The sequence below is a fragment of the Balearica regulorum genome, chromosome 6 (genome assembly GCF_011004875.1).
Source record: "Balearica regulorum gibbericeps isolate bBalReg1 chromosome 6, bBalReg1.pri, whole genome shotgun sequence".
In the NCBI taxonomy this organism is placed as follows: domain Eukaryota; kingdom Metazoa; phylum Chordata; class Aves; order Gruiformes; family Gruidae; genus Balearica; species Balearica regulorum.
The window spans coordinates 18,156,304-18,177,028 of NC_046189.1; the positions used below are offsets into that span (position 1 = coordinate 18,156,304).

At 40.9% G+C, this 20,725-nt stretch overlaps 1 protein-coding gene across 27 annotated transcripts; it reads right to left on the minus strand.

Moving 5' to 3' along the window:
- Positions 1–67: 67 nt before the first annotated feature.
- On the minus strand, positions 68–18,571 carry HNRNPA3 (heterogeneous nuclear ribonucleoprotein A3). Of its 27 annotated transcripts, XR_012836072.1 has the most exons (15): positions 16,487–16,515; positions 14,339–14,450; positions 13,844–13,867; positions 9,770–9,892; positions 9,542–9,688; positions 9,251–9,461; positions 8,917–9,006; positions 8,748–8,855; positions 8,549–8,629; positions 7,364–7,510; positions 5,984–6,109; positions 5,828–5,899; positions 2,668–2,761; positions 651–705; positions 68–331 (listed from the first exon to the last, which is right to left on the minus strand). XR_012836072.1 is itself a non-coding variant. In XM_075756583.1 (13 exons), the coding sequence occupies exons 1-12, from the start codon at positions 16,492–16,494 to the stop codon at positions 5,847–5,849; spliced, it is 1,230 nt and encodes a 409-aa protein (XP_075612698.1). In that variant the 5' UTR covers positions 16,495–16,515; the 3' UTR covers positions 875–2,761; positions 5,828–5,846. The 27 variants fall into 27 exon arrangements, 21 of the variants coding, with proteins under 21 accessions (XP_075612698.1, XP_075612710.1, XP_075612707.1 ...); XR_012836071.1 differs by lacking the exon at positions 651–705 and having other exon boundaries at positions 68–382; positions 2,687–2,761; XR_012836070.1 differs by having other exon boundaries at positions 68–705.
- Between the last annotated feature and the right edge of the window lie 2,154 nt (positions 18,572–20,725).

The following is a 20,725-nucleotide window of genomic DNA, read 5'->3' on the forward strand; positions in this document are numbered from 1 at the left end:
ATGTGTTGCAGTAATTTAAGACGCTTTGTGCTCCTCACAGCACTGAAAAAAGGTGATGGCAACACAATTTAGATTGTAAGTCATTTGACAATATACACTTTATTCTGATACAAAATTGAAATATTTTAACAAATTTCAATCCATTATGGACTATACTGAAGTTTTTAATTTCCATGCTATTCTTAAACTCGTTTAACCACAAGTTCTAAGATATCAGCATACTAGCACCATTGCTCTTCAAGTCTTTGCCAGTTATTATAACATATTATTCTGTTTCCAATCTTGCGATATTATCTTCTACATGAAGGCCATTTTTTCTTCTACGGAGATACTTGGATTACTTTAGTTCAGGAAAAAGCTTAACTTAGCTAGAGATGTCAACCTGTAGCACCCACAGCAGAAAAAGAATCATCCATCAGATATCTGAATTTTAGTGAGACTCAAGATCTTTCATGCTCCACACAATTTAAGACACAAACACTTGTCAGAGACCACAGAGTGATACATAAGTGAATATTCCACTGCAGCTTAGACAGTATATGAAAACACGTTAATGTCTTAAACACAGGAACCAAAGCAAGGCAGTACATCACACAATGCTGGAAAGACTAGGAGCATTCCCCTTCCCGCCTTAAATACATAAAGGATACCACAGTTAAGATGCGTTTAATTTCAGCGCTCTAGAGTAACACCACACTTACACATCTCCATCAGCTGGGCCAGTGTAACACACTGTTACTACCTGGAAGTACCATTTGCTTTTAGGTTAACACACAGGTTTAGGGATCAAAGAAACGTCTGTGGAACTGCAGCTTAGGGACTAATGCTTCATTAACTTTACATGTTACATCCCCATCTCCATTTACAGCTGCTCTTTTCAACAGCAGCCACCACAGAAAAACCCAGCCATGAAACAACATTCTTAACTCTTGGAAGTGCCTCTCGGACAAAGATACGCTCAAACAAGTACTCCTGACGGATGTGTTTATCCTTGACGAGGTTTATTTCTGAAGAAATTGGAGTGTGAATAATCAAAATTAAGCAAATTAGTCTAACAAGAGTGTTATAAATCCAAGTGTGGAAATAATTCTAACTGCAAATATCTAGTTCTACACATGGTGCAAAAAGACCCCTCCAGAGCACAGAACAAGTCTGCAGCAGTGCAGAATCCTCCGATGCCAAGGAAAGGAAAGGAAGCGCTTTGCTCTATACACAGGCCTCGTAACGGCATGCAAACTAGAGAGTTTTTGTTAAAACTTGCTTTTGTTAAAACATTTTTCAAGATTTTACTGTTAAAAAAGTGTAACGTTCCCCCTCTTCTCAAGGACAAAAACATTTGCCCTCACCCAAGTAATCATAAGAGGCACTAAGATTTAAACTCATGTTTCTTTTCCCCCATTACCTGCTGCTCCACACAGCTGCCCAGGTGAGCTCACAACTTTGCCTGGCCGAGGAAAAGCAAAGGTTTTCCACCTCTAGGTGCAAGAAAAGCAAGCTTGTCACCCCAGCAACAGGCGGCCTAGCATGCTACACTGAGGAGACTGAACTTACTGCAGCAGTTTTAAATCTTGCCTCAACCCTGGCTAACCAAAAACATTTGTCAGCTGTTTGTACAAATATACAGTCATTGTGGGATTTCCATCAAGTAGCTCCCAATTCTATGAAAATCGCAACACTACCATTGTAAATTACTTCCAAGTTAACTTTCAATTGTACGTTACAATGCCAAGTTTGCTTTCTGGACGTTTACAGAGAGCATGTAACAAGTTTAAATCCTTGAATTGGTCTACAAACATGCCTGAGCCTCAGGTTAAACCAAAATGCATGGGTTCCATTTGGCTTTATTTTCTAAATAACCGAAGCATAACCAACCAAAATAGAAACTGACTTCACAAAAACAATGCACAGACTCAGGAACGTATTGGTAAGTTTAAACAGGTACTAGACGACTATATAAAAGGAGTTAAAAGTATCCCAAGACTTGTAACAGCAGAAGAGGCAGAAAAGGCAATACATGTTCCAAGAGTTAAGAACCAATGTGCGCAAAAGCAGATCCCGTGGCAAGTTCTCTTGTTGCCACTCACCGGTGTAAACGCAGCTGTGCTTTGCTTTCAGCAGGGCATCAGGTGGCCACATCAGCCTCCACTGACCCACCCTGCCCGAAAGCACCAGGGGCTGCCAGGGAACTCCTCGACTTGTTCAGGCAAATACAAACCCACCTGGGGAACCAGGATCCGTTTCTGAGGGACATCACTGCTCTAACCAGGGCAAAGTGCCTTTACAGACCTGCCGCACGAGCGGCACGTCACGCCCCACTGAGAACTGTGATGAACCACTCCAGGGTCTTCACCTTGCTGGGTTTCTGCAAGGCGGCTCTTTCTATTACAAGGTAACCGATTTCTGAAAACCCCCAAGGAAACTAGAGCACACAGTTCAAACCATTGGTCATTTCTGTCTCGTTGATCTCGGACACAACAATTTTGTACCTGCCAGGAACAGACGGCTCTCGAACAGCAATTATGCCAGCAAGCAACCCTCATCCAGAAGAGGAAGCACTGGATGGCATGTGCTGGAATACTTGCTCCTCGGTACGCAAGGCTTTCCTTGAGATAAAAGGCTGGTGAAGGAAAGCCTAGAAGGAAGTTAAGGGTTAAACAAGTGTTTTACTAGACACTACAAATCTTACCCAGTCAGAAACCTTCAATTGACGAGGATGTGCAAGACATTCCCCATTTTGTCAAGCAGCAGCTTCTCATTCAACCTGAAAATTAAAGAAATTACTCTTACCTTGTTTAAAAACCCCCCGCTACTCTTTTTAATTCATGAAAAATGTTAAAGGCAAACCTTACCTATGCTCATTGCCCTTCCTTTCAGGTCTAAATGCTAGACCTATTGATCTGGGGTCAACTCAAGTAGCTATCACTCAAGGAGGTTCCAAAAGGTGAAGAACTCTTGCTAGACTTTCTTCGATATTTCAGCTGTGATAAGCAGATTTAACTAGCCTTTGGAAAGCTGCTCACTATCAGCACAGTATCTTATGCCTTCACTTTTCTGGAAGTTGAAGCTGTTGCTCCTGCTGCCTTGTCATTCTTTAATTATGCTGACTTCTCCATACTCAATAGGCTGCTGAAGTCCTGTCTTATGAGTCTCCTTAGCAAAGTATGGATCAAAGAAGTACATCCTAGGTTCTTTAAAGCTGGTTAATCGCTGTCCTTACACCTTCCCACAGCACAGAACACAGCTAAGCTATCCCACCCACCTACAAAGCGGTCACTTACATCCATCTCTTAAAAGGTTGCATACAGATCTTGTTCATAAAGTTTATTACGACACTATTTTTCAAAGTTAACATTGTTGTCACAGTACAGCTACAAGAGGCCCTGTTAAAAAGAACACTGTCAATACATTCTAAAAAAATTTAGAAATACCAGATCAATGGTCAGAAGGGACATCACCCCCATCCTCCAGTTGTCCCTGCAATCAGTTGCAGGCCCCAGGTACAAGTCTACACATCTTCTAAGCGTAGTAATGTACAAAGCACGTCAGTAGTTAGGTGGCTCACTCCCTAGTGAGTGGTGGTTTAGTTTTCAATGTTTGCAAACTCCAAATGGGTTGGTTAAAAAACGCCTTTATTGAAATACAGCCTCCCCCCCACCCCAAGCCCCAATTAATATGTACAACAACAGAAGCGTTCACTAAATCACCAATTCTTGCTGTAACTTTAGAGATAGTTTAAAACTCCACAGAAAAGAATAAGCAGACTTTGAAATCCAGTTTGGAGGCTACCATCTTGACACCAGTTCCTTGTTTTAGTGTACTGCAGTCTAAATACACTCCAATAACAGTGTTTAAATAACATTGTTTAATTATTTTTTTCAAACAACACACTCATTTTTCTACTACTTCTTAAAATTATAATTCATTAATTAATGACTGATTATGCCTCAAGCCAGTTCATACATCTTTGCAGATTCATTCCTACACTGGAATCGCATTTACCTTATACTGCACATTGACCCAGAAGTGAAAACAGGCGTGAGTAATTCCAGTACCACATTGTCAAGTGTCTGAGTATTTCTTCTATTGACTGCGTCCCTACTCTCGTGAGTCTGAATTGACAGAAAGCACTGTCCTGGCAATAATCGAGAGAGAATTCACATCAGCTGAGAGGAGTACAGACTGTAGTGCCTTAATTTGGAGTCAGAAGTGAGAGTGAAGTACAATTGCTAGCCATATGTGCTGATAAGATTTTGCTACTCCAGTGCATCAAAGCAAATCGCAACACACTATCGTTCTCCCTGTGGAAGCTCCAGACTGTACCATTCTACGTTGTGGGAAGTGTTTCTAGTCAGTAAAATACAACTAGATCGTGTTTTGCTTTATCTTCGAGCTCTTAGCTGAGTGCAGACATCCGCAAAGGAGAAAGCTTGAGGGCTATGCTAGTTAGAGCCCGTGGTGAGCGGGCTTTTGGAACGCGTTACCTGGGACTGTCAGTGATTACACCTGTGCTACCCTTGGCTCCCAGTCAGAAGAATGTGTCCAGAAAATTGCCTAGGGTGCATGCAAGAAAGTATATAGCCAGTAAGTTATTGAGGAACACACCTAGTACTCTCACTATGACGCCTCATTTAATTCAAACAGCGCAGTCTGGTGTGAGGGAGAGGGAAATGGGGACAAAGGAAGGGGATGAAAATTCCAAGCCACCCTCCCCGAAGTATAGTTTTATTGAAACAGAGTCATTGAATATCCCAAGGAAACAGGCACTTGATTCCCCCCACCTTAACTTCTCGGGAATTACAATAAATAGAAAGGTAAAAAGCAAATGTCTTTTTCTCTTCACCCAAGACTTAAGCAACTGCAGTTTTCCCTTATACATCTCAAATGAGACGGGAGACAGCTTTAATGTGTCTAAAGTCGGTCTTGTTAAAATATTTATCATGCCTTATTTTCTTGAAGCGCTAGTACTAATACAGAACTACAAATTAAAAAAATATGCACAAACCAAAAAGTAATTTGAAGTTTTCATTAAGGTAAAGCTTAGTTCTATAATTCACAAACACTAATTTGAGTAACTCAATCCTAGTTATACATCTGAAACAAACTATAATGCAACATACAGATGTTTTCCCTCTGTATGCCTATGTAACTCATGTCAATGACAGTTACATATATACACTGAGACTAGACCCCTTAAGACTGCAAATCAATAGGTGTTTCTGTTGTTAACTTTAAATTAATACAAAATAGTAATTGAGAAATGCATTTATCCTCTCTATTAACTAACAAGGAAACACCCTAAACTACATTTTATTTCTGTTATAGAGTTCTCTGTACTAAATGTGGAAAAACTGAACTACACAAATATTGAAAAGTTAAAAATTCCTTAATTTGTTTATTCCTGGTACCACTACCACAATTTACAGGGCAATATACCTGATGTAATGGGAAAATAAAAAGAAAAAAGAAAGACAAAGCTACAACAGATAAAGACCTCAGGAATGTACATCTAATCGACACTACATTGCATTAATCAATAGCTGCACTTTTTGCAAACTGTGGCTATGACAGTCCTGAACAAGAAGGGTTTCCTGTTTAAGCTGCGGTAACTTTTCTGACTATGGATCATCGTTCCTTCTGTGGCAGATTTTACAGTTCCTCTAATGCATTTGGGACGACTGTCTCAAAGTAACCTGCAGCTTTCCTGACAACTCCTCGCTCTCTCTCCTGCTAAGAACTGTAGCCTGTTGAATACAGGATAAGAAAATTATTACTCTCAGTGAACAGTTGTACATTATTAATCATCATTATAAATATGCATTACACCTACCCTTTTTCTGGTAGCATTTTTAGAATCTTCTACCACCATAGCCCCCACTTCCACTTCCAGATCCATAACCACCTACAAAAAACAGGGTGTATGTTGAAATACAACAACAAGAAATTTTAAACAAAAAAAATATTTTCTGTACAAAATGGTATTTACCACCATAAGGGCTGCCTGAACTTCTGCCACCAAAGCTGCCACCACCTTTCATGGGACCATAGTTAGACTGCTGTTGTCCACTGTAATTGCCAAAATCATTGTAGTTTCCACTTCCACCATAATTACCTGAAACAAATGCAGATTTATAAAGCCACTTGCCTCATCATGACAGCCAATGTAAATGTAAATAGTAATTGTTTAAAACAACTTAAAATAGAACTGCAAGCACTCTGCATGCTACCCCTACGCACAATGCACAAATGACAGAAGACCTGTAGCATTTTGAAGATTAGAAACTGGTATTTCATTGAAGATGAAAACCATCACACAGCATTAGAAAATCTGTACCCATTTTAGTAGGCAATTTAACAAGTTAGCACAACAGGCCAAATGTAAGGCCTCCAAACTCAGAAAGGCACGTGAATTTCACTGTCATTCTTCCACGGCCCAACACTTTGCATGTATGACAATACTGTAAACTACATACAATTTATTCGCTCTAAAAAGCAACAGAACTGTAACAGGCATGCTGTGTACACACACCACAGGGGATAATAAAGTATACAGCAGATTTTGCAGCTTAACTCCCAAAACTTGCACTAGGTCCTTGCAAGTTCTTACTGCTCCTTCTCCAACAATTCTAGAAAATCACCTAAGCTGTTTTTGTAGTTGTGGGATACCCTTACCAGAACCATCCTGTCTATCACTAAAGGCTTCCGTAACAGCTACCCCAGATGTAAAAATTAACCTTACCGTTCAGAAATCCCTGCAGGGAAATTAATACTGACAATGTAGAACACAGCTAAACTGATCATACAACAGGACATAGCTATATATATTTTGGTTAGATATTAACATAGATTTTTAAATATACTCACATAATAAAGGGTTTACACTAGTTAAGGCTGTAACAGTATTATGATAATGTGATTTCCAGTTAGTCTAATTAGAATGTGTAATTGGCAAAAGAACTGCTTTTATAAAAATAACTGGAGTAGCTCATTTCACAGGCAAACAATAAAAAAAGCTTATAGAAACTTAGATGTATAGTCCTCACCAGGGAGGACGTGATCTATGTCATGTGACCTGGTATCTGACAGCCAACAGCATACTTCAAATGGTCAGAAGTTTAAAAATTTTCCTACTCTACTTCCACATACAGATTTGTAGTTGCTGCTTTTTGGAGAAGAAAGTTCTAGGCAAAACAATGTTGTACCACGTATCAAAGCTGATCCAGAGGGAACCTTCCTTTTTTAACAGACCATTCTGCATTAAGACCTAATTGTACAGCTCATTTTATGGAGTATCATACTTCAGGCATACACCTGCCTAAAAAAAATTAAAAACAAAAAAAAAGTCTAATTAAAGCTGGCATCTTACCACCACCAAAATTTCCTCCTTCATTGTAGCCATCATATCCTCCTCCTCCACCTCCATATCCACCACCTGGGTTTCCATACCCTGGTCCTCCACCACCACCATAACCTCCTCTGCTGCCATAGCCAGGACCACCTCCATAGTTGCCACCTTTGAATAAAAGAAGAATCAAACTAAACACACGGAAGCTAAACACTGGTAAGAAAAGGTCCATTTAACAAAAAATCCAACAAAAACACACAATAAAAGTGTCCCACAATGTTCTCCCTGTATTATATTCATTGTGATTGCATCATTTATCTAAAATATTTAATCCAAACAAACAAAAAAATACCCTTGAAGCATGATACTTTGAAGTTCATTCTGGCTCACAGAAAATACAGACCTGTTGCTTCCAGTACAACACATGACATGTAAATGGCTTTGTCAGTACTGTGTATCAGCCTCTTTATTCCTCTGAACTGAAATGACTCAGCAGGCAAAACCCTCAAAAGAATTCTAGACATACAGCTTTATTTACATGTGTGTCAAAGCTACTGGACTTTTTTTTTTCTTTTTTTTTCCCTCTAATCACACGATGCATATCTGAAAGACTTAGTATTCCCAGATGCTGATCTGGCCTCCCACATTTTGATGGAGTAGTTCCAAACTGGGAAACAGTTCCATAGAACTCAACATCACTACACCTATCCGCTTATAGAATCACGACACAAGTAACTACATGCTACTTCCCTCATTTTTTCCCCACACAGAAAAATGCTACTTCCACAGCCAATTTCCACAGTTCTCTTCGGATGCATTTTGGATATTCATCCAAACTTCATCATGAAAAAGATACTACTAAGCCATGAAAAGTCTTACAGTTAATTGAAAAGATTTCTGGTATGTTAGTTGCTCATTGCTTTATTCAGTTTTAGTCATCGCAACTGACATCAGAATCTTCATTTAGTTCTCAATAATCATAAGCAGCTGCTGCATGTCCTCATGATATGAGGTTATTTAAAGGGTAAATATCGATTATTTCTTTTCCACCCATCATTTTGTGGGGAAAACAAAAAACCTTTTACTCTTAACAGCTCTGCAGAAAACATTATCGCCAAAGAAGGACTTGGTTTCCAAGGTGAAGGCAAGACTTACAGCTGGTTATGGCGTTAGTGGGGGAAAAAAAAAAGTGAACAATACACTTACCATCACCAAATCCATTGTATCCGTCACCACCCCCAAAGCTTCCTCTGCTCCCACCACCGCCACCACCACCCCCATAGCCTCCTGGAACATAAAACAGACGAGAATGTTTTCCCGAACACACGTGTTACTGTTTAAACCAACTGACACAGGAAATAAAATAATAGAAATCACATTCTATATAAACATTCCAGTCATTTACCTCTTCCACCAAAGTTTCCTCCTCGGCCAAAGTTCCCTCCACCACCTCCAAAGTTTCCACGACCCATGAAGTTGCCTGAGCCACCCCCACGACCTAAAAAATATTTTACTTAAATTACATTAATTGAAAACCAGTTATAGAAAACAACCATGCACAACTCCAAACTCACCTCTCTGAGAGCTAGCAGTCTGCATTTCTTGTTTTGAGAGTGCTTTTTTCACTTCACAGTTATGTCCATTTATAGTATGATATTTCTGAACTAGAGAAAATTGTGAAATAGGAGTTAGAAAATCAAATCACTGAAAGCAGTATGTGGTAAAACTCTCACAGAATGCTACTATAAGGCATGATCACAATTCTAAAAGGAACATTAAACCTATCCCATCTCTTACAATAGTCAAGCAGTTGATTATACCAACATCTTACATTCCACACACTGCTGTTCTGAAATCTAACTCTACGCTTTTATCCCGTAAGTCATTTCTCACTAAGGAGTTACATACCAACAATTTTATCAACTGTATCATGATCATCAAAAGTTACAAAAGCGAAGCCTCTTTTCTTTCCGCTTTGCCTGTCTTCCATGACTTCTATGGTTTCAATCTTGCCGTATTTTTCAAAGTACTCCCTTAAATTATATTCTTCCGTATCTTCTTTAATTCCACCAACAAATATTTTCTTTACTGTGAGATGTGCCCCAGGCTTTACAGAATCCTACAACACCAAAAATGACATTCAGTGTTTTAAATTATTAGGGAAAGATCTGGAAAGTGTTAAGTGAAACACTAACTCACCTCCCTTGAAACCGCTCTCTTTGGTTCAACCACGCGTCCATCAACCTTATGCGGTCGAGCACTCATGGCAGCATCCACCTCCTCCACACAAGAGTAAGTCACAAAGCCAAAGCCTCTGGAACGTTTTGTTTGTGGGTCTCTCATCACCTGCAAAAACATCAGGGGTACTCTGCATTTCTGTACTAGGTTAAGTATCTATTCCTTTCAAAAGCACATTTGATACTTTACCACACAGTCCGTGAGTGTGCCCCATTTTTCAAAGTGCTCTCTCAAGCTATCATCTGTTGTTTCAAAGCTCAGACCTCCAATGAACAGCTTTCTCAACTGCTCTGGCTCCTTTGGCTCATGGCCCTACAAAATCAAAAATCAAAAACATATTTTCAATACAAACCAGAGAGTTACTTTTTCACAGAACTACTAAGTTATCTGTGCACATCATAACTACAAACAGGTGGAATACATTTACATAAAAACGATGACTTCTAATGGATTTAGACAGCAGCATAGTAAACACTTAATGAAGTGTGATTTTAATTAAAAGACTAACTAACTAACAACTTAAGAGTGCTCAAATGCAAACAACAGTAAAGAAATTTCAATATACTAAATAATCAGGTTGCTCCCCACCCCCCCGGAAGTGCATTCATTTTATGCCTGTCTTATGCTCCAGTTGCACATTGCTCTGTAGGGATTAGCAATGAAGTACTGTGAGATAAAGGGAAGCGCTAACACTTTATGAAGCATAATCATGAAGAACTATAAAACATTTAATAACACAGTGTACAAGAAAAAAAGGTTAACTGTCCAAATTGAGCATCTAGTCTTTTAGGATATCGATTTTGAAAGGTTATTTTTATGTATTTTGAAGAAATTTATCAATTCTTAATTCCTTAAAATTGTAAATTTTGTACTCAGATAATTTTGTAAGTTGAGTGCACGCAAGCAAGAAAGTCTAAGTGCATATGTGGTTTTCAGCGTTATAGGAAACACCTCTTAAATGTGAATCAGCATGGACTTATGTATTACAGATAAAAAAATGTCTTGAATGACTAATCAATGACCAGTAGTGAGTACAGCTACTGGCATAAGACTGGTACCCTAACAAGCATCATAAAACAAACAAGTGTAATTGAAGCTCTTGACAACATTACCTCTATATGACCAGTCACATTTTAAAATGGGCTAATTTTCAGAGCCCAGTTTTCCATAGCACAGTTAAAGTGGCCTTACAAGTACATTAGTGTTTCTGCTCTCTTTCAGCGTTGCATGGGGTTTTTTAGTTAGGCAGGGAATATCCCCCATACATTCGACAGGAGTTTATGAACAATTATTTTACAACTTTGTCCCATCCTCAAGACAGAGAAGTCTTATAAAAAGCAATCAGATTAAAATCTTATTTAGCAAGCTGGTACTTTTGTGCACATAAAACACTGCACAAGGAGCTGGCAAGCTATGCTGCTGGCTAGCTATGCTGTATCCGACTTCCACTCTGCAGCATGAATGTGTAACAGGCTTCACTGTTTCTGCTGCAGTAGGTTAACCTAGACTAGATGCAGCATTAGCCTGAGAGCTGAACTACATAAAACCAGCCGCAGACTTCTATGTGCAAATGTCTTACTTCAAATCCAAAGATTAAGTGCTTTAACCTCTGCCAGTTTAAATAAAGAAGGTGGTAGTGCTAGGGTTGGTCAGAAAAGCATACATCGTTTTGAGTGCAACACAACCACCCTAAAGAGCAATGAGTATTGTAAAGCAATACATGGCAAAAGAGAATTTCTAAGTTATATACTGCTTTAGGAAACCATTGGTTTATAATGTTCACGTTGTACTACAGAAAACAAGGCCTAAGATTATGAAAAGCTGGTTGGGAAGTAAATCCTTACCCTTATACCTGCTAAACTTAGTGAGAAAGACCGTCAGCAACTCTCAGTAATGACCTTCTATTTAAGGCACTAACTTTGTTATTACAGGAACGTTATAGAAATGATTGACAGTCAATGGTCCTGTGACTACAAAGTAAAGCTTCTTTTCCACAGTCTTCCCAGTAGTCTGGACTACAGCAGTGTAATAAAAAACCATCTCCATTCTAACCACACACAAACTTATAATCTTAGAGGGTAATGCACCTAGTATATATACAAACTGCTTTAGATTAAGTGAAATACTGCTTTCTGTAGCTAATTGCATTTTTTAAAATCTACTGACACTACTTAATTTTTAGCTGAGTTACATCAAAGTTGGGAACATTGTTTAAAACTCTCCTATGCATAGTAAAAGAAATCTATTATGCGAAGCTGTAGAGTTTAGACTCTTCTAAAACAAAAAACCTATATAAGGAAAAACTTTTTACAGTTCTCTGACAATCCTCAGGGCTGCAGGGTTTTCAGTCAGCAACTCAGACTGCTTTTACTTTAAAAGAATGACCACAGAACTATTCAGGTCACTCCTGAAAGGAAAAGTGAAGTCCCTTTACTACTTATTTTTATTATGTGCATCTGAACTGCATGGGAGAAGAAACACTTGCTGTTACAGCTTCTCTCTTATTGGAAAGGAATTACTCTCAGGACACACTTATGTTATAGCAACTCTCCACAGGAATAAAAGACATCTTCTTCAGGAATTAGTTGGTTTTTTTCAAGCATTTTGTTCTCATTGGGGATAAGTATCTCTAGGGTTTTCCAAATGCTGTCCTCTATCACACAATACATTGCTTCTCAGTCCTTCTGCTGCAAGCTACTTAGCAGTCTCTCTTGGGCAGCAAACCGTACGCATCTCTCCCTTCCTCCCTAGTGTAACTACCACACTGCTTCAACAAGATCGGCAGGCTCCCTCCCACTCAGCCGATTCTGTGGGCGAGCACGCCATTTTGCAGCGCTCCTCCGAGAGGGAGGGAGGGAGGGAGGAGGCAATAGTAAAAACGCCCAGCCTGCCTGCAGCCAGCAAGAAGCTTCATTTCTCCCCTAAGCAGCTTAAGGGACTTCCCAAACATATTAATAGGCTCTGAGGAGGCTGGAAACTTTCTTTCCAGCCGTGACTAGCGACTTCCTCCCTCAAGCCAACGCTCCACGCAGCCCCGACCGCCTCCATTTTGTGAGCGATCTCGTCTCCTCCACCCTCAATATGGAGCCGGAGGGCGGGGCCACATGGAGCCGGAACGCGCACGCGCAGCAGCACCCCCGTCCCGCCGGCCACGTCCCAGCGCCGCTGTGGCGCCACGGGAGCGTCCCGCCGGGCTGGCGTGGGGGGGGACAGCGCTCGGGCCGGCAAGGGCGGCCGGCACTGCGGGGGAGCACCTGGTTCCCTCAGCTCACCCTTTTCTCGCCCTCAAAATCCAATCCTACGTCCTACCTAAAAGCTTGAATACTCAGCGCAGTCTAACTGTACCTCTCTCGTAAGAGAGGAAGAAAAAAAAGGGCAACTAGCACCCTCCAGGATTTCTGTAAAAATCATCTTAGCAGAAATCCCAATGCCTTTTGATAACGCTGCTGCAGATACTCACTGCCTTTATTCTGAGTATGCTATAAACTTCACTTTCATATGGCATGGGTTCTGAATCATGAGCCCTTTGGAGTTGCAGCATTTCTCTCTAAAGGTGCCGTTCCCAGGTGAAGTCCTCCTGCACATCATACCTCTGTGACCACGAGCCAGTTCCCACAAAATGCCTGGCACAGCCAAGCCTGTACAGTGAGACTGCTCTGTTCTTCAGGCAGCCCAATCCTTGCCTCCTTTCTGAAAGCTCAGGAACAACTGGGGCCTCATCAACTTTCTCTGAGAACGTTTTCTCTAGCAACTTCAATAGCTTTTAAGTACATTCCTGGCCAAGCTACTTCTGTAAACTGCAAGAGCTTATTTAGTAGAAGCTGAGCTACCAAAGTTAACATTTTATCCAAAGTCCAAGAGCAGTGAGACAGTTGCAACATTCCTTCCAGGAGGACTTTACCCAACTACTTCAGTACAAAATAACAATATGCTACCAGAAACATGCAACTTTGTTCTTAATTCAAGTGTACAGACCCTCCCACACTGCAGTAGTGTATCATTCCAGAAAAAGTTGAACTAGCTAAAATATTCAGGTACCCTGGAAAAGTAATGTTAGAAAGCAAACAAATCAAAATAAACAATCAGAAAATGTCTCAGTTATAAGCTATATAAGCATATTTAATACCCTCTTTGCTGATCTTAAAATTTATTTTCTGAAGGGTATCAAGACCTTTTTCCCCCCTCCCATTTCCACACCCTGCCCCAAGGTAACTAGCTCCCATCCTCCCAGAACAGCCCCAACATCTTCGCTATACTACGCACCTTATTCAGTCTACGGTATTTCTGCTAGAAGCAAAAGAAAACAGTTATTTTTACTTAGTACAGCCTCGCTTTCATTTGCAGTGACTATTAGGCAACCATTTTTTACTAAAAAAAAAAAAATAATAAAAAAAATAGAACCTGTCTTCATTCCCACTAAAACCAGGATTTTGAAGATAGGAAGGAATCAAGTTCCTGCTGATAGTCTGAGGATGCATGAATTTCTTAAAAAAATAATTACACCTTGCTTTAATCACAAACATACATTTAATCAGTTTTGTTATAACAGAAAACTAGAAAAGCAAAATTTCCCCGCTACGCTTAACACCCCACCCCTTAAAATTCTAATACACTGCAACATAAAGCTACTCCGCTAATATGGGGATGAAGAAGGTAGAAAAAAAAGCTATGAATTAATACATCAGATAGAAATGGTTAAGTTTTTTACTCTCTTCCCCTTAAAGCTACTTTTTTAATTAAAACAAGCAATCCTCTCACCTGTGAGGATCGTCTTCCTTTCCTCTTGTAGTCTTCCACATCTCTCTCTTCCTTAAGAGCAGCCATTTTGGAAGGGTACTCTAACTCAGCCTTTCTTTTAGATCTAGGAAACCTAGAAAACAGGTTGGATAAGTCAGTACTTACCCAGCTCCTGCAAAGCAGGGCCTCCTCTGGCTGCAACGCACGGGTGTGGCTTTACAGAAGGAAAAGGGAGAGGAGTCAAAGTATAAAAAAAGGTATTTAAAACGGTAAAAATCCTCAGCCTACTTTGCTCATGATTAAGAGGAGCTTGCAGAAGGAACATCTACTAGCCTACTAAAGGTCTTTTTACAACTGTTGGAATAACTAGGTACAACCTAAAGCTACAATCTGTAGAAAACAACCTATGTTGATTACTGTCTTACGTAATTATCATGAATACAACTGGTACAGGGCAAGCAAAAATTCCACCTTTGATACCCAAACTCACTCCATAAATCAAATTCTACTTCTCTAGATTTTAAACCCAAAAATATTTACCATTTTGCAAATATTGCTTATTAGAATTATCTTATGTGTAACCTCTTGCAATCAGGGATCCAGCAGCCTGCAAAACTGGAACACGAGAGGATGTGTTAAATGTTTTCTGTATTGAAAGGTATTTTCCACCATCACCAGAGCAAGAATCCTTTACTGATTCTATTCTTGCCACATCAGACACTGTAACATTTGATCCTCAGCAATCTGTAGCACTAGCCATCTGCATTACTTTTGCTTCCAAGTGATGTATTTGATTACTAACCTGTACTCTGTTTATATACCCAACTTTCAAAATAAATGTTAACGAAGTTATGTACGTATCATTAGAAAAATCAAGTATTTCACAAGATAAGCTCAGTGAATAAATCCGTATCTAAGCATTCAAACAAAAAAAAAAATCACGTTCCCTTTAGCCTTTATTATTTCAAGTTTTCTGAGATCATTAAGTTACTTGTCTTACTATACTGTATTAGTATCTTTGGCTACAATTTCATCACTACTTGGGATGTTTCTTGAAACTTTTTTACAGCAGCCAAAATAGAATACTGTCAACTAAATAACATGCTGCTATAGAACTGTATTTGCACTGCATTAATATCATCGATATTTACAAAATTAGGTGTATTTTTGTGGGGTTTTTTAAAAAGTTTTATTCCTGCAAATACTACACAGGGAAAAGCAGGCAGGTCTCTACTAATGACCAAGATGTACTGTTATTCAGAGCAGAAATTATTATTTATTATAATTCCATGTTAAAATGCAGCTTCAAATTAAACTCAGTTGTGAAATCATGAGTACCATGATTTAATGCATTAACAATTTTAAAGGTTTTATGAAGTTACATCAAAGTGTTGTATTATCTTCAGTTCCTCTCTACACAATGTTAAACCTGCTCTTGAAATCCTTTAAACCAAACATCAGTTTGACTTAGGAGGTATTAGGATACTAAGTGTTTCAAATGAGCTGTTCAATTCCTTAAGTCATACAGAGGAGGTATGAAACAGAACGTTAACAAGTCAAGGGCTTTTAAAAAAAAAGTAGTTGTATGGCAAAATAAAGCTTTGGGAATTGTTAGGCAGGAAAGGGATAAGCCCATTTAAAAACTTTTTAAAGTAATGAAAAGTATACAGTCCCTCTCTGATTTTGTCACCTAGGCTGCCTTCTCCAGTGAGGCTCAAGGCTGACCAACATAAAGCTCTTGAGCACGGTCTCTGCCACAATGGCCTCTGAAGGCCATGGCAGTGAAAAGAGAATTGTCTCCTTGCTAATGCACACCATCAGCTGAAGTGGAACACAGCCCTGTTCAGCCCTATCCCTACCTTGCCTCGTAGAAAGTTGTTAAAAAAAGCTGTCAATATCAGCTTTTTTTAATACTTTGCATCAACAAAATACTCTATTCAACTCTAAATAAAAATATTTAGAACATTCTCACCAGCCGAGTTAAACTACAATTGAAACAGTTGTATAGTGCAACTACAGAACTGTAAGCAGTCTCAGAACAAATCTGTTAGTTACAGTGAGCAGAAAGTCACTAGATGCCTCCTTACTCAAAGAAACTTACAATGCTACTGTAGCTCTTAGAGACAAGATAGTGGAGGTGAAACAGACATTCCCAAGATGGAAGTTTACCTGTCCATTCAGTGAATACTATGAGATGTATTGGTCTTTTTTGTAAATAGCTAAAGTTGGACCTAATGTTCATACAGTATATCATGCCAAACCTAAGAGCTAAAGCAGCTCTAAGTGTGTTGACAGTTTATTCACAATGCCAATAGGAATGTCTGCTGGGAAAAAAATAAGAAAATATTAGCTTAATAACTTATCTGGTAAGTTTCCAAGCTTTACTAAAGCATCTTCAAATGTTTTGAACTCATCATCCCTCCCATTTGTCAAACTATTCCACAACCCTGAAGCAGCTAAAACAATTGCTTACATGGAAGAGTTATTTTTAGCTGTTTTGCTAAGGGATCCAGTTTCTTCTCTGTGTTTAATGTAGAAACAGAAACTTGTGTGACCTGTTGGTTTCTCTATTCTCAATTCTCTAATTCATCTTGCAACAAAGGGCATCAAGATTAATTAAAAAAAAAATCTCAAAAAACAACCTGCACCATTTTTGCTCACCATACTTTACTTGAAATACTTAAGCAAAAAACTTAGATTTTTAAGAGAGGAAAGAAGAGCAAGGGGGGATATCACGACATTATTTCTCTCTGGGTAGGGTGTGAATGATTGCCCCATTTGGTCTCGACTTCATTCAAGTTGAGGAAAATTTGAACCAAAGTTTGTGCAGGACTGCTTCTTTGTGTTGCCTACCAGTATCATGGCAGGATGCCACCGAATGTCGTGGCTCTTGTGCATGTGGTTGGGGGAGTGGTGAAACGGAAACTATTGAGAGCTTTGCACTATGCCTTCCGCCACCTTCCCGGGCTGCAAAAGCTCGCTACACGTGCTAACTCCCCTCGGGAAGGGGGTGAGGGGGGAAGAGATATTAGGGAGGTGCTGCAACGTGTACCAGCATTCCTCAGCGACAAGCAGAGCACGGCACTAAACGACCTGTTTTCAAAGTCTGTTCCCAGGAAAGTTAAGAGTGGGAAATGAATAGCCCTAGCGCACTACTCCGGGTAGCTTACATGGGGGCCACACAAGGAGGACAGAACAATGACACAGGCACGTGTGGGCCTCGCTTCTCCCCACTCTCGCTCGAATACGCGCCTAAGTGTTTTGGTATCCCCTGGGATAGCTGAGGAAGACTCTGCTACCCACAGCCCTGTCTCAAGCCAAGGGGCAGGCCTCACCCGCCCACGTTCTGGAGAGCAGCGAAATGGCGGCCGCAGTCACTGTGCCCGAGGGGCCGCAGGGCGGAAGCGCAGCCTCTCCCGCATCCTCCCCCTTCCTGCCAGCGACCGCCATTGCGGGCTCAATGCGCCATGTCGCAGGGAAAAGCGGGTCTAGAGCGCGGCAAAAACTATACAAGGAAGCGGCGGCTGCTCCGGGGCGGCAGCGGGAACCGCGAGGGGCACCATTACGTGTGTCCCCCCCTCCAGCCCGCCGCACCCAGCACTGCCCCTTCCCGCCCAGGGGCGCTGGCGGAGTTAAAGCAGCTCTACCTCCGCGGGGGAAGGGGGGGGGGGGAAGGAGGCCGCTTCACCTCCTCCTTCTACCCTTGCCTCAGCTTAGCCCAACGAGCCCCACTCCCTCCACGCGGCGGGCAGTTACCTCCATTTTGTGACCAGACTCGCCTCCCTCAGTACCAATATGGAGCCGAGAGGAAGAGGAGGGGGAGGGCGGAGGAGAGGTCACGTGGTCGGAAGGCGGGCTCCAGGCACCGCGCGACAGGGCGGGGGCGATTGGCAGCACCGCGCGCATGCGCGCGCGGCGTCCGTTACCGCTTTCTTCTCAGCGCCCGCTGCCCCTCCCCCCGCCCGCCGCGCCACCAGCCCCAGGCCGCGCTTGGCGGAGCGGGCCCTTCCCCACCGGGGGGGCGGAAAAGGACGGGAGCGGGAACAGGCGGAGGGGGAAGGTGGGGATAGGGTAGGAAAGGGGAGAGAAGAGAAGATATAACCGTGCTAGCGTTCAGTTAAGCGCCTTCCCGCCCTCGTCGATCCCACGCCGGCAGCTGGCCTAGCGCACTAACCGCCGCCCGCTGTGGGGGTGGTGGCGCCGGCGCGTAGCCGTCACTGGTGCGCACAGGCGGGCACCGCCTCTCCTCTCACGTCAGGCCGCCCGCCGGCCCTGTCACCTCCCCCCTCGCCACAGCTACTCGCCTCCGCCTCCCGTCTGGCGGGGGCCGAGGGTCGGTATCTCCTCTGCCTGCGGCTATAGGGGCTGCTGTGTGAAAGGGAAGCCGTCGGAATGCCGGCCTTGAGGGAGACTCTTAATCGCCCGGCTTAAGATACCTTGTAGGAAAGGAAAGGAGGGAACTTACAGAGGACTTCTGCAGGAGTATTAGGGTATGCCTGAGGCACCCAGGACCTTCTGAAAGAAGTTACTTGTCTCCACGTATTGTTTTTATCCTGGAGACGCTGCAAAGAGGCAACGAAAGGATTTGCTCTCCGGAGAGTGTTTAGCACTCACCCTTTGAAAGTGAGGGTAGGTTAGTGTATTTCTGGTTGAATACCAAAACACATCCAAGCAGCAACAAACTTCTCCATAGCTTCTTAAGCAGAGGCATACACTAGTATAGAGAGTTTAAAAGAAAGGGTCTCCTGCAAGAATTTTGAGTAGAATAAAGCATAGTTAAGCACGTACAATAACAAACTTTTCCTTATCTGGAAAATGACATCAGGAAAAACATCAGCATAAAAATCTACCCTTAAAGTTTCTTCAGTCTTGGTTATCTCTATCCTCTCGTAGTACCAGTAGCTATTTCAGTATGATGACCTAACCTAGGCAGGAGGTGTTGGCACTTACCCCCTTTAAAAATATCTTTATGCTTTATAAAGGAGTAAACCATTTGATGTGATTTTACTGAAAGGTTTGTAGGCAGGTACCCGCCCCCCCATATGAAATGCTTGACTTGAAAGGGTTATGATTCACTGGGAGTTCAGTATTAGCTGCTAATTTAATTTCTTTATATCTTTATCCTGCAGTTCCTAAAAGAAAAAAAACAAAACTTTTGAGTTTCAGTTTACCATCTTTGATTTATGCAAAAGTGTCAAAACCTGTTTGATTTCTTTAATTAAAGATAATTTTCCTAATATGTGGAGAAATTCCCAATAAGTTTAGAAATGTTCTTGCTAATATTGTGTACAGAAGTTGAAGGAAGTTTTTAGATTATTCCTATATTTTGATCTCTGAGGAGGTAAGTCACTTCCTAGAAAGTAAAACTCACTGGAAATCTCAGCAGCCTCCAGATATTCTTTGCATTAAGGCCAAACCTAACAATTTCTCATTCTTCCTTCTCCCAACTAAGTAAACCACAAAATTTAACTTTTAATTTCAAATAAAGTTCTTCATATATGTGTCATTTACGTTGCTTCTCTTGTTCCTCTTAGTCACAGGGTGAGAATACTGTGAGACAGACAATAGTGCTGGCTAAATATGTCTCTTAGGTTTCAAAGGTTCTTGTAGTTTACACAGGAGCTGCCTCATAGAATTTGAAGAATACCATGCCTTTATTGGTTTGATTGTCATTCATTTCACAGTTCAGTGTCACTCATGGAGGCTGATTGTCTTGCAGTTTCATTTGGTTGCACAGCCATAGGCAGATCACATTTGAATTCTATAGTTTCAGTTCATGATTGTCCTCCCCTATGTGTAATCAATTGTACAGTATGTAATAATTTTATAATATTGTGCTTACTGCACTGACATAAAAGACAAGGCAGTAAATGAGGGACATGCACATTTTACAAAGATTCACAGTTGCTTATGAAAATTATCCACAAGTTTCAGGTCTTAGATGAAAAATTGTAATTTTGATTTCAGGCAAACAATTTTCTGCTGGTAAAGTGTTTTCAGGTTGGTTGTTATCTAGTAGAATATTGCTTTCCATTTTGGATCACCCATTTCTTTAAGAGAAAATGTAGCATTTAATACACCTGCATCTATTTGGGCTGATGTAGTTTCACAGTCAGATGTAGTTTTGCATTATGTAGCAGATGCAGTATTGGTGACCTATGCAGATAGCTAATATGCTTTTCTTTTTTTCCTAGCAGTGTTTGCAAACATATACTCTCCTCTTTGTAAGCCAAGGGAACTGTATTTGATACCTGGTTTAAAAAAAAAAAGTGGGAAAGGCTTTTAACTTTTATATATTTTGATGGCTGAAATATCAGTTTCTCTTCATTGTCCCTTTTTGTTGAGGGTTTTTGGAGGTTTTTATTGTTTGAGTCTTACATGGTATTTGTTTGTAAAGTGAAATTTTGG

What these genes read in the sequence shown, in the direction of transcription:
- HNRNPA3 (XM_075756583.1), bottom strand. An exon ending in TACAGTTGATAAAATTGTTG is followed by an intron (nt 9,007 to 9,250) that starts GTATGTAACTCC and finishes AATTTTCTCTAG; the next exon opens with TTCAGAAATATCATACTATA. An exon ending in AGGAAACTTTGGTGGAAGAG is followed by an intron (nt 8,630 to 8,747) that starts GTAAATGACTGG and finishes TTTATGTTCCAG; the next exon opens with GAGGCTATGGGGGTGGTGGT.